Source organism: Candoia aspera, chromosome 6, assembly GCF_035149785.1.
Source record: "Candoia aspera isolate rCanAsp1 chromosome 6, rCanAsp1.hap2, whole genome shotgun sequence".
In the NCBI taxonomy this organism is placed as follows: Eukaryota; Metazoa; Chordata; class Lepidosauria; order Squamata; family Boidae; genus Candoia; species Candoia aspera.
Window position 1 is genome coordinate 86,902,969 of NC_086158.1, and position 18,998 is coordinate 86,921,966.

The following is an 18,998-nucleotide window of genomic DNA, read 5'->3' on the forward strand; positions in this document are numbered from 1 at the left end:
TGAAATGGTCAGGAAGTAATAGAAGTAAATTATTATTTGTTTCAACTAGATATTCAATACATTTGGACTTTAAAGCTTTTAAAAAGAAACCATGTGGGATAGTAGGGTCAGAAATTAATATAGGACATTGTTGACATTAAACTTACCATATTTAAGGAGATCTCATCTTGACTAAAAGGTTATGTATGAATTGCTTGGTAGTAGTGCTTATTCAAAAGATTTTGAAATAAACTGCAAACTAAATATGAGCCAGCAAAAGTGGCTCAAAAAAGGTTACCAAAAGGGTATATGTCTAAAAAAAAAAAGGCAAATTCAATGTTAAGATACAGCAACAGAAATATAATTTCCAAGTCGTGGGAATTAATCCTTCTATTTTATTCTGCTTCAGTCTGATCCCACCTCAAGTACTGTGTCCATTCTGGGAAGGACACTTTAAAAATGATTTAAACCTGGAACAGGTTTAAAGAAAGGTGATGAGGATAATGAGATGATTGTTATATGAACAAAGATTGAAGGAGTTGAGTATGTTTAGCATTGAGAAAAAATTGACTGAAGGACAGGATTCTTGAAATATCTGAAAGAATGTCACACAGAAGAAGGTCAAGACTTGTTCTCTCTTGTGCAAGACACAAGACTAATGGCTTTAAGTTACAGGAAGGCAGATTCTAGCTAAATGCTAGAAAAACTTCCAAACAGAGCAGTTTGTCAGTGAAATTAATGGCACAGAGATTAACCCCTATTTGTAATGCTTTAAAGGAAGGGTTATAGACTTAAATATCCTGTTCCTCCTCTAAATTCTATGATTCTAAAAAAAGAAGTGTGCCATACTCCAAAACTGGCATGTTTTTGGTTTTTTTTATCTCTGGGTGCTCTAACAAGAACATAGAATTAAGACTGTAGGAAGTAACTGTACTTTGCCCTAGTCAGCCCTCACTTGCAATTGTGTGTCCGGTTCTGGGTACCACCATCCAGATTGGATGGTGAAGTGAATTGGAGCGAGTTCAAAGGAGGGCTTCCAAGATGGTCGGGAGTCTGGCAATTCACCCTTCTGAAGAACAATCTAGTTAAAGGATCTAAGTATGTTTAGCTTACAGGAGAAATGACTGAGGGAAGATATGATAACAGTTTTCAAATATCAGAAGGGTTGTAAACATAGCTGAGGGAGTGGACTTATTCTCTATTCACCAGGAGGGCAGGACCAGAACCAACAGATTAAGAGTACAAGAAAGGCAGTTCAGGGTAGCCACCAGGAGGAACTTTATGGCTATATAAGCCATCAGCCAGTGGAACGGGCTACCACATGACATGGGGAGTTCTCCTTCAGCAGAAGTCTTCAAACAGTGACTGGATGACCATCTGTCAGAGATGCTGTAGTGGATTCTGCAGTGAGCAGAGGAGGAACACCATGATATCTAAGATCACTTCAAGCTGTATGATTCTGTGACAATCCTCATCATTCCCTAAAGCAATTTAAATAGATATATACCTGGTTCAAAAAGAGTATTCACCAATGGTCATCATCAAAACTGGAAATAGTTATCAAGTGGGGTACCACAAATTTCAGTCCTGAGTCTGTACCTGTTTTAGGAGATTCGAATAAATAGATATGAATGTTTATTAGTTTTTAAATGGTACAACATTGGATAGGATATCTAATAGCCTAGAAGACTTAAATAAAAATCTAAACTGATATGTGAGAAATTGGATGAAAATAACAGTATGAAATTTAAGAGACAAAAGCAAAATTCTTCATACAGGAGACAGAAATCAAATGAAGAGATATAAGATGTGGATTCCTGACCATGTGATAGAACTTGCAAAAAAGATCTTGGAACTGTAGCTTACAAACTGAATATGACTCAACAAAGCAATATGACTGCAAAAAAGGCAAATATTGTTTTACATCAACAGAAGTATAAAACACAGGAAGTGGTTTTTCCACTTTATTTTTTGTTGGCTCACGCGCCATCTGGATTTTTGTGTTAAATCCTGGGCACCACACTTTGCAAAGGAATCAAGAAAAACGGAAGGTTCAGACAAAGACAAGATGGATCATCAGGAACTAGTTATGTAAATAAAGATTGAAGAAACCAGGAATATTTAGCTCTGAGAGGAGAAGACTGATGAATAATCCAATGACACTCTTTAAATACTGAAAGGATATCAAAAGGCTGAGACAGATTCAAGTTACAGGAAGGCAGATTCCAATTAAATGTTACAAAAAGTTTAAGAGGAGTCTGGTAGCACCTTTTCCAACTAACACATTTTATTAAGAGGCATAAGTTTTTGTGAGCTGCAGTTCATTTCATCAGATGCTCTGCCTCGTAATAAAGCTTAAGCCTTTTAATAAACTGTGTTGGTTGAAAAAGGTGCTACCAGATTCCTTCTGACTTTTTGCCACCATAGTCTATCACGGCTCTCCTCCTACAAGACAAAAATTTTTTTTGCCACCATAGTCTATCACCATGGCTCTTGCTACAAGAAAAAAGTTCCTATCCGTAGCTGCAGTTCAACAGGGAAAAGCTATTGGGTTCATCTTAGATTGTGTGGAAGTGCAGGCTAGACTGCCCTCATCCAAGATGCTTTAATTTGGATTCCTGCACTGAGCAGCAGATTGGATTTGAAGACTTTATTGACTTGCTCCAAGTCTAGGACTGGATGAATTTTTTTCACCAAAAAACCCTCCTTCCAATTGAACTAATGGGAGTGGAAATTACTATTGCAGTCTCATGATGATAGTCCTGCAATGGACTTGTTGAGGAAGCAAGGAAACCATGGAATTGGTAGATCAAAAGTCAACCCAATATTTTCCACAACACACTGTAGATCTAGATCTGGTTGCGCTGGCGAGAACTCACTGGTGTGCTTTGAGACAAACAAATACCAACCCATCTCAAATCTAAGATCCATAAGAAGATCGTTCACCCTGTGGCAGTAACAAAGGATATAGAGAGCTGCCTCCGTGTTATGGAAATGCGTTTGCTCTGTTGGATATTGGGAATCTCCCTGCTCGATCACATCACAAATGATGCCATCTGACAACAACTAGGTGTGTCCTTAATTACAGAGAAGATGAGAGAAAGCCAGCTTTGTTGGTATGGACATGTCCTTAGAGCAGAAACTTCCACTGTCGCCAAAATAGTTTACCATCTTAAAATCGATGGCCGGCAGCCACATGGGTGACCAAAACAGAGATGGCAAGACACCATCAATAAGGACATGCAACTTGAGGGTCTGCACCCTGAGGATGTGGACGATTGGGTAAACTGGCATTTCAGGATACGAAAAGCAGACTCCTCGATAGCAGGAAAATGCTAGGAAGAAGAAGAAGGAGAAGACTGTAGATCAGAAGTACTTTCTGTAGCTGTGCCAGATACAGTAAATATGCTATAATGTATCATGAAATCTTGTCAAGAAAACTGCAGGGACTTGTCCAGGAAGTCTCCAAGGATCAGACATGATTGAATGGCCAAAAAAAAAAAAAAAATGAAGACAGAGCCTCTCTTCACAGCTAAGGGCTACTTTTGTCCCTGAACCTTTCCCTCTATCATTCAGTAGAAGTTAAAATTGTTCTGGCTGTCTGCAAAAATCTCTGTATGAATAAAATGCAATTCTTTGAAGAATCATATTTTTTAAAACATGAAGTGAACATCTATCTGTTATTGCAGCACATCTATCAACCATTATTTTTGAAAGGCATGTCTGTGGCTGACTGCATTAAAACGAAAAAGCACAAAGCAAACAGAAACTTAACAGGTTCAGGAAGCAAAATTATTAGCTCAGGTAAGTGATATAAATCCCAGTACATTTTAAGCAATTAGCTCTTCACCAGGGAACTGACAGAAAACAGTTATCTCACATTTATTGTAAGTTTAGCTACCACTGTAGAAGCCAGTAGGTCAGTCGCTCAATTCAGAGATGGCCATCTATGAAATTGTAACAGATGTAGCAATTTTTTTTTCCTGGCAGTCCTTTGATGAAGAGCAAATTCCTTGAAAGACTTCCTTTATATCATTTGGCCTAAAAAAATTGTCTCTTGACAGTGTTTGGATTTCTGTCTGCCCCCACCCCCACCACCCCGTGCCCCTAAAATTAGGCCCTTGATTTTTTGCACATCATTTTTTCCCTAAGCTTTTTCATGTGGAGTCTGCTACTTTTGTATCTCAAACAATTAAAAATTTTGTATGTGTGCAAGCACACTGTTTTAATCATATGAAGGTTTTTAATCTAGCTCCTTAAAATATTGATAGCCACTTTTTTTTTAGTATGGTGTATTTATAATCATTGTAATTGTCATTTTGCTGTAAAAGTAAACAGTTCTAATTCTCAATTTGACTTTTAAAAATATTTTAAGGAAAGCTTTTCTTTTAAGGATTAATACTACTTTTGTTTATTAATTTTCTTTTATAGGAAGGGAAACTCACCTCTCTATAGACAAACCATCTAAAACTACCAAATCACTCAGTTAAATTTACCTAATATTTTTCATGATCCTGTTTTATTAGGCTGAAATTGGCTGATCGATGCTAGAGAAAAAAATGAAAAAGCTCTCGCTGAAAAAATACTGTAGTTACACTGCAATTAAATTGCTTCAAAACCTTTGTTAAACCCCTACCATTTTTTAGACATTTAACAAGGATAACCCAATGACGAAGTTTAGAAGGCTAGTTACCCCCTGCCTGCCATTATGCCTTCCTTGCCGTGCGCAGGGGCAGGCTGTTAGCTTAGAACAAGGGGTCAGGAGAAAGCTATTTCTGAGGTTAAACAACCCCTCCTTGACCTTGACTGACAGAGCTAAAGTTTCATGGAACTTTTATCACATTCCCTTCATTATTACAAACTAGATGTTTAAAATACTTTCCCCCTCAAACAGGAAGCTGTTTATGTTAGCTAGGTTCAATTATCTGTCCTCAACCTCATAAAGGGAGTCCTCAATAACATTCTGCATCTAGACTGCCACTGCTTCTGTTCAGATGCCTGTCAGAACAATAGTCCCCATCCTGTTCCACTGACCACTATTATCAGCACTAGTCCTGATAACAGTGGCCAGTGGAATAGGATGCATCCCTCTTTGCTAGGTGCAGGGGCTGGACTGAGTCAAGATTGTACAGTTGCTGCTAATGAATATTTCTGCAGAAACTTCAAAGAAAGTTGCTAGGTTCTGCTCCATTGCAATCGCCATCAGAAGTCAATGGGCTTTATCTTGCTATAGCCTGAATTGGCCAGCCATCACTGTAGGCACTAAAATGGTAGTTTCTGATGTCGTTACTGCCTTATTGGATTTATGCATGTATCTTGATCAATTCCATATGTTTTAATTTACATACTGTATTCTATTTGTTCTCTGACTTCTTAGGCCTTGATTTTGTTATTATTGGATAGTGTGGGTGATCTTAATGAGTGTGTGGGAGAACATACAAAGAAAAACTATTCTGCATCCTGATTGCTGAGCAGTCATCTTCAGTCCTTGCTGTTCCTTGCTTTTCTGTGAAAGCCTAATGTTAGCCTGGCAGGACAAAGAAGCCTTATCTCATAGATCAGAGGCAGGCAATCCATGAGCTGCATGTGTTCTCCCACCTGTATGCCTCCTCTGAGACTGGGTCATTGAAGTTTTGCAGCAAAATAGCTGAGTTTTGCTTTTGTTTTTTTCCAACATTGTGGGATTGGGAGCAGGAGACCTAAAGAGCTTCCATCCTCAGACTTAAGCCCCAGCTGCCTCTTCAAGGCTCCAAATTGCCATTTGGGACCATTTTGGGTCTGCTATTTGTACCTTTGAAAGGAGTTATGAATAGCAGGAAAAGGAAAAGACCTTTGGGAGGGATTGGGACGATTAGATTCAGTGACCTCAAATGAGAATGATCCTTGTCAGGATTGGCTGACCCAGTCTTTGGGCTTAGGGAATGCTTGCAACTAGCAGGATCTTAAATTTTATAAACTGCTTCACTTGCTTGATGTGTGTCTTACTCTGAACAGCTCTGTGAAGTTCTAAGATTTCATCCTTTTTACATCAATCTCCCAATATCAACTGGAAGAAGTGACATTATCATTCCTTAAGGATACATTTTTCCTTTACTGAAAACTCCTTAGCTTATCTAAATCAAAATTGGTATGGTGTTTCCCATAGAAAGAGCTACTATTGCTGTAGATTTCATTTTCTGTCCCCAAATTATAAATATATGGCTATTGTAAATTCTAAAGAAATTTATTTAAAAAACTGTATCTGAAGTTTCCAAACCAGATTTCTAGTACCAGAGTACTAAATAACATTATTTAATAATACATGATTTAGAAATAATATACCTTTAGCTAACCCTTGCCAGAGAAATCTGACCACATTTTGTGTCACCCACATTTCCATTCATCAGAACCCTTTAGAAGCAAGTTGATAGTATCCTTGAGCAAATGAGTAAGAGGCCCTACTAATGGAAGTAGCTCTTGGTCCCATATCAGAGATGGTTTGATATTAGGGCTGTGTGAAGCTTTGAAGAAATGCTTTGCATCATCAAAGATGAAGCAGCCCTTTCAAAACTGATTTATGAAGGAATGCTGCTTCTTAAGGATGATGCAAAGTTCCTGCTTTGCTTGTTTCATATTACTTTTGGGGTCAGAAGAAAATGACAGCAAGAACCACTTTGTCAAGGCAAATCTTGGCTGCTTGCACAGACTGAGCAGATAGAAGAACAGTATGTCACATCTCAACCATGCTCTGAAAAAGAGGATAGAACCAAAAATCAACTAGTTAATGGTCTGGCTTGATCTTTATCTTTTAATTTTGAGAAATCCTGGAGAAGCCATGAAATACAAGATGACCAGAGAAGAGAATATGAGGTACCTGTAAAAAGAGTAAAAAAGGATCAAGGAAATTGCAGATCAGTCAATTTGACATCAGGTTCTGGAAACATTCTAGAGCAGATTATAAAACAACCAGCTTACATGCACTTCGAAAACAATGCAGTAATCATTAAAAGATAGCATGGGTTTGTCAAGAACAAGTCATCCAGACTAAACTTCTTTTATTTTTTTTATTTGATAATTTTCTTAGTAGATTATGAGAATATTGCAGGTATAGTATATTTTCATTTCAGCAAAGCATTTGACAAAGTACCCTATAAATACTGATTAGCCAGTGAATATGCAGAGGTCACAATGTACACAAGTAACTGCAATTTAATGCCCAAAAGAAAAAAAAAATGTCCATGAAGGGTACAGAGGGAATATGCTCAAAAAGAGAAGAGAAACTACTTTCCTCAATCTATTTAAAACTAAAATAATAAACAAATTCAATCTGTTTTAAGGTTCTCAGAAACTATCTGGTGCCTATAAAAGTTAGCTCAGGAAGGAAAGGCCAAAATTGTTCAGAAAGTTGCATAAGGATTATTTATTTATTTATATTTCAAATTTTGTCACCACCCATCTCCCTCAAAAGAGGACTCTGGGTGGTTTACAATAAATGTAATAAATGTAAATGCAAAGCATTATGTTCAAAATGTGACAGTTTCTTCCTCCTGTCAGAGAAGACACGTATATCTGAAAAAGATCTAGTATCTTAGTGGTTCACAAGTGTAATGCAAGTGTTCACAAGGGAAATGCTATTGTGAGATGTATTAATTGGACTTAGAGTCCAAATCATGGGAAATAATTGTCCCTTGTTCTTCTTTGTTCAGGCCATTCTTGGAATATTGTGTCCAGTTTTGGATACTACAGTCTAAAAAAAGATCATACTGTATAAAGAAAGGAGTGGATTTGTTCTCTATTGTCCCAGAGAGTGGGATCTCAACTAACAAGCAGATGCTATAAGGAAGTAGATATGAAGAAGAATTTCCTGATAGTAAGAGCTGTCAACCAGTGGCATAGGTTGTCTTACCAGGAGGTTGGATATACATTCTGCACTTAACTAGTGATTAAACTTGATTAAAGCTTGTTTTTGTTTTATTAGAATCACAGTTGGACAGGATCCTCTGAGATCCTGTCCAGCTGTGTTTCTAAGAAAACAAAAACAAGCTGTAAATTCTGGATTGGTTAATTTTATTCATTCATTCATTCAGTTTTAGTGCTGCCCCAATCAAAAGATTCTTGATGTTACACAATACATTTCATCCTGAAACATATACAGTAAACAGCATTTAGTATATCCACAATAAAATAAATAATAATACATACATTAAGATACCTAGAGCAACATCCAGAAACAATCATATAATGTTATTGTCCTAATTAAGCCAAACTAAAAGCCCTCTGGAACAGCTCTACCATCTTTCAGAAGGTGATGACCTCACGGGATGGGGCTTCCCAAACATCTTTTCCTAGTCTCATCTCCCTTCACGTAATGGAAGTGACTGACCACCAGTAATTTCTCCTGAAATGTTCATTTTATGTAGGTCAGTTCCAGTTGGAGAATATGGCCCCAAAGATACCTCAATGCTTAGTAGGTCAAAGTAGCACTTTAAACAGTACCTGGAAACCTATTGGCAACCAATGCAGGGCTCACAACATTTGTGTAATACATTATTTGCATCCTGTGCCAGTCAAAATGTGAACTGAAGCCTATATAGTTTTTCAAAGGGAGTGAGGGGGCAGGGAGGGCAGATCCAATTTTGCTCACTTTAGAATTTCAAGTGCAATTCATTTTAAATCCTATTTCCTAATTTTCACTAATTAAAAGTATGACACAGGTAAAATTTTAAGTGCTTATATCTATACTCTTGTACTACAAAAATAATGTTCTGTGCAGATTTTTTTAACTGTGAGAATATAAATAAAAGAAACACAGTTACAAGCTACTCAAAACCAAAATATACAGAATTGTGTTGTCAGCGGTGTTCTGATGTGTATTGAATAAGTGGACTATGCTTAAGAGAAAATGTGGAGTGGCACTAGGCCATACACTAGTTTAAATGCATATTAAAAGAAGAGATGAGATTCAAGTTTCTGCAGGAAAATCTCTAATTCCAAAAAAAGAATGGCTGATCAACATTGGGGTGAGGAAACTGCAATTCTCAAGCTAATCTGGTGCCACCCTGTGCAAGAGAGAGGTTCAGGCCTCTGGTAAGAAGATCTCTATATCTCATTGCTGAAGCTGCTTGGGAGAAAGAGGAAAGGATGTCAGAAAGAGTAGAAACGGACTATCAGGGAATCAAAACAAAACAGAAATTGAGAGAGTGAGAGAGATCTAATATTCTGTTCCGATACGTATCGTATAAAAGGTAAAGGTTTCCCTTGACATTAAGTCCAGTCATGTCCGACTCTAGGGGGCGGTGCTCATCTCCATTTCAAAGCCGAAGAGCCGGCGTTTGTCCGTAGACACTTCCGTGGTCATGTGGCTGGCATGACTACACGGAACGCCGTTACCTGCCCGCCGAAGCGGTACCTATTAATCTACTCACATTTGCATGTTTTCAAACTGCTAGGTTGGCAGGAGCTGGGACTAGCAACGGGAGCTCACCCCGTCATGCGGATTTGAACCGCCGACCTTCTGATCGGCAAGCTCAGCAGCTCAGCGGTTTAACTGCAAAAACCACAAAAGATTTGATAGATTAATTTAGGATTCCCTAAACAGCATTTCATTTCTAACATTTGCCTGAAAAAAGAACTCCATTACAATAAATGGACCATAATTTTACAGTAGAAACTACAGTACAAAGCCAATTGTAGGAATAGGGAGCAAGTACATGTCCACCCATGCTCTCCAATTTTTGGCCTCCAAATGGCCCCTATGCTTTTTTAATACATGTACACAGACACATATGTATCCCCTGTGCCAAATATAACTAGAACTGGGGGGATCGGAGAAAAATAGCTAGTATGGAAGCAAAGATACATAGGAAGCTGTAATGTGTAGCAAGGAAGGAGGCACCATTCCACCAGCTGCCAGATTTCAGCTCCAGCTGCAACACCCCCATAGGACACCCAGGCAAACATAGATTTGGAAGCCTATTTGTTCATCTACAGCGACTGTACAACTATAATACCCTCAATGACATCACATTTAGAAGATGAGCAGGACATCAATGGATAATAGCCTTCTAATTATGAGAGAAACAGGAAAAGCATTTATAATATAGAAAAATAAAATAAAATATAAAAAGAGGCTGTAGCTTTGGCTCATTTTGTTATAACCTTTGTAACGTAATGCTTCTTTTATTACTTTATTTTATAATTTCATTATTTTATTGTTTGATTGTTATTTATTTATTTATCAAATTTGTCACCGCCCATCTCCTCCGAACGGAGGGACTCTGGGTGGTTTACAATATAAAACAATAAATATATAATAACATTTCAATATAAAACACACTATAAAACAATTTCACAGAGCTACTAAATATAATAAAATCCAGATGGCTGTGGTCTCATTCAGTCATTGTATAGGAGGGGCACTTCAAGGCACTAGGCAGCCCCAAGTATGACTATTCTCCTCCCTGCCCCAAGCCTGGTGGCAGAGCCAGGTCTTCAACTTCCTCCAGAAGGCTAGGAGCGATGGGGCTAATCTCACCTCCGGGGGCATATTATATTTTATTGCATTCTTATGTTATGACCTGTGGTTACAACAATAAACTTTACTTACTATAAAAAGAGGCATGAATAATAATAATAATAATAATAATAATAATAATATCTACATGATTAACCCTCAACTCCTATCATCAGCAAAATACAGCTTGTAAAAGGCCATAACACAACTTAAGGAGCTGCCCCTTTCCAAACAAGCCATTTTAATTGTAAATAAGAGCTTTCTGCATAATGGAGTACATACGTTGATGTCATAATTTTAAAAATTGCTGCTCTCCCCATATAGCAGAGTTTTAATCCCACAGACTCCAGTGCTTTGTCCTTTTTAATTTCTTCCTCAAATAGCTTCAAAATTCAAAATGCAGCCAGAAATGTATGTTAATCTGAAATTGTAGAATCCCATCACCAAATTCTAATTAGACTTGAAAATATAAAGATAGGGTGTGTAAAGCATAGAGACATTCTTTAAGGAGATTCACAAATGGGGACGCTCTTAAACATACATTTTTGGATCTTGGCCTTAACTGGAACTAGTCTTTTGGCCAGGTCTTCAGGGGAGGCTGGGGGTAGATGTCACTTTCTAGCTGCTGCTGGCTCCTGCTCTTCTGAGCCTTTTTCCCTTTTCATTTTGTCCAGTTCCCAGTACAGCATCCCCTCCTGTCTCCAGTGCCTCCAATGATCCAGTGGGCTCCTACTCCATTAATGGGATTCTGGGGATTCCTCGGTCGAATGGTGAGAAGAGGAAACGTGATGAAGGTAGGGGAGAGAAGGGCTTCAGCCCCCCCTTTTTCTTTCCTTTGCTTTTTCTCCTTCATTGGTTCAATTGACCCACAACTCTTCATCTCCTGCTGCCAACCTAAGCTTCAGGTTCATTCTGAAATGAGAAATTAAAAGGCTTAATGGCAGGCAATGAGGAATGGCTAATTAGAGGGCCTACTCAGTAAGTAAAGTATAGCTGGAATTATTGGGAAAGTAGTTGGAATCCTAATAACCCGAGAAGCCATCTAAAATAAAGTAAGAAAACATTTGAATGTCATAATTCAGAATACTTTTTGAAAGCAAGTCTCACTGAATTGAGCAGGTAAAATTCACCTGTAAGCACGACAAGATTATTGTACATGTTAGTTAAATGCCATTTTGAAGCCATTTTAATTCTCCTTCAACTAGTTGTAGAAGACCAGAACCTTGGCAGCAGGAAAGAATGTAAGTGTCAAAAGGAGCCCAACCTTTGAAAGGACAGGAAGATTTGATAGGATTCCAGTTGGCCCCAACCTTTATTCTAGTCTACTCCCAATGCAGCTCTCTTCTTATTTATGTATTTATTTACTATTCCTTGGCTCAATTCACATAATGTACCAAAACCCTAAATCCAAGTTAATAAAACCCCATTCTTGTGTCCGCATAATATGTTGTGCCCAAACAAATAACTCTATTCAGCTAAACCCAATGGCCTGGTTCATACAGCCTTCTAACCCAAGGGCTTGATTCCCATCTCCTGCTGAACTAGAAACAACCCTTCCCTGCCTAGTCCAGCAGATTGTGCAGACTCAGCCTCTGGGTTGCTCAAAGTGGGGTTTTCAAACTACATTCTGTGGAACTCTCCAGTTCTGTGAGAACTTGATGGGATTCTGTGAGAGACTAAGTGCAAAAAAAAAAAAAAAGGTCATTCAGATGCAGCCAATTTTCTATCACTAGAATTTTGCTTCTTGATCAGGTTTTTTTCTTTCTTTCTTTTTTGTTTAAACTAATAGATACCATGGCCTAACAAGTTTGAAAACCCCATCTTAGAAAGCATATGCTGGAGGAAAGCAAAACCTAGAGGGAGTTGTTAGGAGTGAGATCATGGGGAGGGCAAGTTCTGTGAGGATGCATTTTTGAGGATGCAGATTTTTTCTCCTGGCAATCCTATAGATGAAACCTAAGGAGGGCCTAACTGAATAGATTGTGACCAGTAGGGGCAATTTACCTTTAGAAATGTATGCATTGGATCAATATTTCAGTCAGAAACTTTCTGAAAGCGTTAGTTGTATATGTAAGAATGAAATGTTTGTGTTCACTCCCACTGGTATAAATCCACTGCTGTGGTAATAAATTTCTTCACTGGGTGAGGTAGTGGATTAGATGATCTCCCAGGTTCCTTCCAAATCTTACATTCTATGATTCTGTGAGATACACTGAATGGTGCATTTTTATGTCCATTGTCACAACTATACTATTTTTAACTATACCATGGTGCATGTTGCTCGGTGGGTTCATACAAATGCAAATCTGTGCTGTCAAGAACCAATAACATCTGTTTGGAAAATGCAGATAGTTTCCATTGGCTTCTTGCTGGTATGTGGTTGTCATTCATCAGCATTTATTGACAGATGTGTCAATGGTTTAGACAGAATTTTGAGATAGTGGTATCTTTTGTCAGTATGGGAAATAGTTTTTAAATTGGCTAGATCGATTGATTAAATAAACACACATTAAACTTGGTCTTATAAGTTCAGGGAAAAAAACAAGGCTTAGACATGATGTCCTTTTATGATTTCACTTCGAGTAAAGACTTTGAAGAAAATCAAGTTAGCAGCTGTTGGATGGTTAATTTCAGAGCAAATCTTGTGCCTCAGATGGTGAGGTTGCAAGAACTCAGTGTGCCTCATTCTCTTTCTGCAGGGATTTTACCTGATTGTTGTATGGATGAGAAAGAGAAAGAGATTGAGATTGAGATTGAGATTGAGTTTGAGTTTGAGTTTGAGATTGAGATTGAGAGAGAGAGAGAGAGAGAGAGAGAGAGAGAGAGAGAGAGAGATGCTATTGCTTTTATTAGCCCCAGAGAGACAAATAGTACTGTTTATATCTGCTGTTAAGTAAGTCTTTGGGACAGTTTTCTAAGTTCCTCCTTCTCTTCATTAGTACTACAACTTGAGTGTCCTTAGAGAACACTACTATCTAGGCCATTTTGCTGCAAATGCAAAATGTATAAAGACCATTTCAATCACTGTAAACATTATTTGCTTTACTGTGATAGGTGTTTTTCAGGGTCACATCAGTGGGATGCATGGGATCTGCATCCCAAAAAGCATCACTTCCTTGAAATTCTACTGCAGCAATTTTGACTGGTCAGCTGTGAACTTGTGGGCACAACTATAGTGGTTGCTCTGTGGACAACAAATGAGTATGTATGGTTCATTACCTCCCCTCCAATGTTCCATCTGAGCCAGCTGGTTCAGCTGTGGTTCATGGAGACCCTAAGTTTCATGGAGGTTATTCCCTGACAAGTGGAATAGGACTGAAGCAAAAGACTTAGTAACACAGACATAGAAATAAGCTGCCTGGCCATCTGTCTCTGTGTCTTTGTGCAATTGCAGGCAGTGAAAAAGGTGGAACATATATAGGGTTTTAATATCATGTAGTATGGTTTCATGCAAAGTCCCATTGCTGTTGATTTAAGGAAAACCAAAACTGAATGTTATCACAGGCATATATGGACTTGAAAAAGTTGATTTTATGATTTCAGAGCAAAAATAAGTAGGATTCCTAGACAGTAGACGTTTATGGGCAAAGGAACTGAAGATGAATGAAAAGTAGGGAAAGCATACAAAGCAGGCTATAGAAGGCATCTGTATTTTTTTCTGTGTAAAATAATAAAATAACATGTTGCAATTCTCTATGTGCGGGCACTTTCTCCCAAGGAACTAATCAGTATGTGCACATATGTTGCCTGTATTTGAGTGTGAGGGCCTAACCAGAGCAGTTACAATGTGCTGCTTGTCTGTCTGTCTGTCTGTCTGTCTCTCTCTCTCTCTCTTTGTGTGTGTGTGTGTGTTCTTTTCTTTTCATTCTTTGGGCAAATGTAACTGACATAAAAGCAGAGGAAAATATTTGTAAAGCTCACATTTGATTAACTAAAGGAGCATTAAGGAAAAAAAAACTTGTTTGAAGTATACAATTGTTTTCTACTTCAGCTGCCTTTACTGAATGCCACTTAGTACATCCTTTACATTTACAGAGAGTAGGATGGTGGATAGGGGACACGGTGGCGCTGTGGGTTAAACTGCTGAGCTGCTGAGCTTGCCAATCGGAAGGTCGGCAGTTCGAATCCGCGTGACGGGATGAGCTCCCGTTGCTAGTCCCAGCTCCTGCCAACCTAGCAGTTCGAAAACATGCAAATGTGAGTAGATAAATAGGTACGCTTCAGCGGGCAGGTAACAGTGTTCCATTTAGTCATGCCGGCCACATGACCACGGAAGTGTCTATGGACAAACGCTGGCTCTTCGGCTTTGAAACGGAGATGAGCACCGCCCCCTAGAGTCGGACACGACTGGACTTAATGTCAAGGGAAACCTTTACCTTTAGGATGGTGGATACAGTTATCAATTGACCATTATTTTATTGGTCTAAACATCTACTGTGGTATGGAATGGTAGGAAGGAGAAAGGCTCCCCTTCCCACAAAAATGTTCCTAGTCATCAGCGGCAGGGTGGCTTCATGGTCATCTGCTTCCTTCTTCTCACCGTTGGTTCATTACTTTCTGAGCTGATGATGAAGGCTTCTCTTCTTTTGCTTAAATCATGCCAGTTTATAGTATAAGATATCTCCATTTTTTGAATTAAGGATCCATCAAACATAATATATTCTTTATCAAATGCAACTGATGCAAAATGCTACAACCAAAGCATTGATAAGGGCCTATATTTCAGAACATATTAATTTTTCCTCCTCTGCCATCCATCTATCCTGATGGATGAACAGGCAGGACACTCTACTTTAGATCATGCTGTGGGGTGACAGCATCAGGCAGAAAAACATACCTTAGACCCCGCTCATTCCTTTCTGCAGTTTTCATTGATTTTAGGTCTGCATTTGATACAATCTCCAGAGCTAAACTGTGGTACAAACTTAAAAACTCTTTGATAGATAAGTGTTTCAATAGAAGAGAATACATGTATTGATAGATAAATATTTGTCACTTTATTTAAAATTCATGAGGACTTGAGATTGAAAGTCGGGTGTGGTAATCAAGGACAAGTTGTTAAAGGAATACCTGTAAGGAGAGGAGGTAGATAGGGACTACCTGTACTGGCTCTAGTTTTATTTAATTATTGTTCATTTTCCTTGGTGCCATATCTAAGCAGGTTCCATTCTCCTAAATTAGGCCGTAGGCATATTAATTTATTGCTGGCTGCCAATGTTGCAGCAGTTTTGTGTTTGACCCCTGTTGGCCTTAAAGGAGCTTTGCATTCAATCCTTTCTAACTGCAACTGGAAGGAATTAATAATTCATTTTTCCAAGACCAAAACCTCCTCTAATCATCCAAAAAGGCTCCTAATCTGACAGTTAGGTAGAAACACCAATGAATGAATTAAAACCTTTAAATATTTAGGGATGGCTTTTCAAGCCTTTGAAAGTCAAAATGGTGTATCTCAAAACAGTAGAAATCATCCAGCTGTCAAAGCTTACCATTTTGCTTGAAGTGCACAGTTCGGACCACTGTAGTTATTTGTACTATAGGTAAAGCCCATCACTAGGACTGTAACCACATGGCTGTTCTAGAGAGAGTCCAAAGGATATTTTTGAGGAGTATTTTCCAAGTTACCTGCTGTGTTCCAAACATAGTACTCTAGTGGGAACAGCAGTTAGTAAAATTGACTCCAGTCTTTGGTTATTTATTAGCTAAGACTAGAATCTAGGGACATTAGACTACGACTCTATAATCCAGTTGGATTATCCCCCCCCAAAAAAACAAATTGGTAGGTAAATTTTATTTTCACAATACTAGATGATTAAGATAATTTTATTTTTTGAAATGTGACAGCATTCTGTTACATTGTATGTAACCTCCACTCACTGATGGTAAATATTAGGGATTATAGTTTTTGGTTCTTGGTTTAGTTACATTTATATCCATGCTTACAATACTGTGAAGTTATTTTCATTCATTTAATTTAGGAGAGGCTCAGCCCTGTATCCCATCACCATAATCGTGACTGTTAGGAATAAGGAAGAGGGCCTTCTCAGTTTCACCATGAAGGCTGTGTATATCATGCAGGTTTATGCAGCCCCTTCCTTATCATAGTATCATAGGTCTTCTAGTCTAACCCGCTTATTTCCTTCCAAACATTTAATGAAGGTTGTCTTGTTCTGATATCCCCCCTTATTCGCTTTGCTGTAGTTCAGAGATCAGGGAACCTCTCACTCAGAGCCCACCCACAGTTTTCAAGGCTTCTTCATCTCTCTACAGTAGCAACAACCTGGACATGGAGGTAGTAATCTCTTCCTCTATTACTAGAATACTTCCTGCCTCTTTGTGCATAGAGAAAGTGCAAATCGGGACAGGGCAATCTGGCCACAGATGGGGAGGGAGCAGAAAATACTTGGCTCAGTTTGGATTTATTCTTAAATGCGGCAGTAACATCTTGTACCAATCGAAGTGAATATTTGTAGCTCAGGGTTGAACTGTGGAGTCCTTGGTGCTCTCTGAGCCTTGTTGTTTTCTTGCAGATGTTTCATTGCCAGACTAGGCAACATCTGGCCTAGTCTGGCAATGAAACATCTGCAAGAAAACAACAAGGCTCAGAGAGCACCAAGGACTCCACAGTAACAACTTGATTTTTTTTTTTAAAGTTATCTGGGAGGAAGTGACATTATGGGTACATCCATCAGTAAGGAAGAATCTTAATTTCTTTTCCAAGTGGCCAGATTGCTCTGTTTGTCCCTTTTTTCATACTTTCCTTAGCATTACTCCACAGACATCTGGGGCACTTTGTAACATCGTTCTTTTAACTATATTATTATTATTATTATTATTATTATTATTATTATTATTATTAAGCAGATTTATAAGGCCACCCAACTCACACACGGTCACTCCGGGTGGCTTACATTCCAGGTATCCTCCATACTTTTTGCTGTTGCTGCTGCTGTTACTTTGCATTCATTCTGTGTGAGATTAATCTCTTTTAATACTTTTTTATACCAGACTCATTCTTTTTCTTCCTGTTGTCATTCTATTTTCACTCTAGTGTTTTTTACTTCTTTCCTTTTCTTCCATGTCTTTTCCTCCACAAAATCCAGCCTTTACGTTATCAAATAAAATGGTAGACCCCTAGACTTAAAAAACAAACCCAGAGCAGGAAAACTGCCTATTAAAAAAAAAGAAAAATCATAATTAAAAATATCTGCCATATTTCCACTGAGCAAATTTTGCTGTGCCATGCAAAGATCTTAACCCCTGTGGTAAAATTAGGCATAAAAACTATTAGAGTGCATACTGGAAATAATGGATCTTCTTAAGCTGTTTGTTGTGCCTGTGTTTATCTGCATGCTGATACTTTAACCATGTAGATATAAATTTAACTTAATTTTGTATGTGCATATGCACACAAATACACACACACAAACACACACACACAAATATATATATTGTATGTCCAAGAAGACTTGCCAATAGGGAAGAAAGTGATTGGTAATAGCTTTCCTAGAACAGAAAGGTAAAAGGTCACAGCAGCAGGGAACTGGCCAATGGGATGACATGGTCACCTGCAGTCTGGACTTAATACCTTACACAGTACAGTAAGCTGCTGAGGAAGTGAATGAGGTTTTCTTAAACCAGCTTAGATTCAAGACACCATGAGCACAGAACAGGAACAGCTTAAATATGCTTATGTCCTAAGACACACTTGGGATGGGTGGCCTGAAGAATCTTGGCTGCTTGAGTGATATATATTATAGGCCAGGTTCTTCTCTGGGCACCAGGAAACTCCTGAAACATGCAACTTTGTGTTCTTCCTCTTTCTCTGCTAGATCCTCAGTTTTTGCTATGGCCTCTATACATGGGCATGAACAAATGGGGAAGTTGGCAGGAGGTCGCAAATGGTGACCACATGATGTCCTTGCTTAATGACAGCATGGGATTTGCTTAATGATGGCAACCGGAAGTGCCGGAACTGCAGTCGCTAAGCAGCACGGTCATGTGACATTGCACTGTACAATGGAAATTCTGGTCCCAATTGCCATAGTTAACCAAGGACTACCTGTAGTTTGATCATTCTTTTGCATCTCCTTTCTTCACTATACACACACCCATCTTGTCCAATCTCTAGGCTACATAGCCTTGTCCCATATTTTTGACACAGAGGTGATAGCAATTTAACTGTTTCTTCTCAAGCAGCTTTGAAAGTTTAATGGGTATTTCATCTTGGATGTAATATTGGAGCCCTTTTCTTTAGAAATTCATGAAAAGAGGGTAAAGGGGCAGAGGACTGGAGAAGGATATATGTTCTTCCTGTCATCAGAACGGAGGTAAAAGAGGACCTGGGTAGCTATAGACTGGTCAGTTTGAAGTGGATACTAGGCAAAGTTCTGGAACAAATAATTAAGCGGTGGGTTTGTGTGAACATCTAGACAAGAATGAATTGCTTGGTGGGAGCTAGCATGGATTTATCATCAAGAACAAATCATGCCAGAGTATAAAGTCAAGCTGTGTAATGCAGCTGCAAAAA

At 38.5% G+C, this 18,998-nt stretch overlaps 1 protein-coding gene across 2 annotated transcripts in view; it reads left to right on the forward strand.

Moving 5' to 3' along the window:
- Nucleotides 1–18,998, forward strand: part of PAX2 (paired box 2) — a 152,966-nt gene that overhangs the window by 62,812 nt on the left and 71,156 nt on the right. For both annotated transcript variants that reach the window (XM_063307599.1, XM_063307598.1), the window contains exon 5: nt 11,146–11,265. In XM_063307599.1, the coding sequence (XP_063163669.1) occupies nt 11,146–11,265 (120 nt within the window). The remainder of the gene's footprint in view (nt 1–11,145; nt 11,266–18,998) is intronic.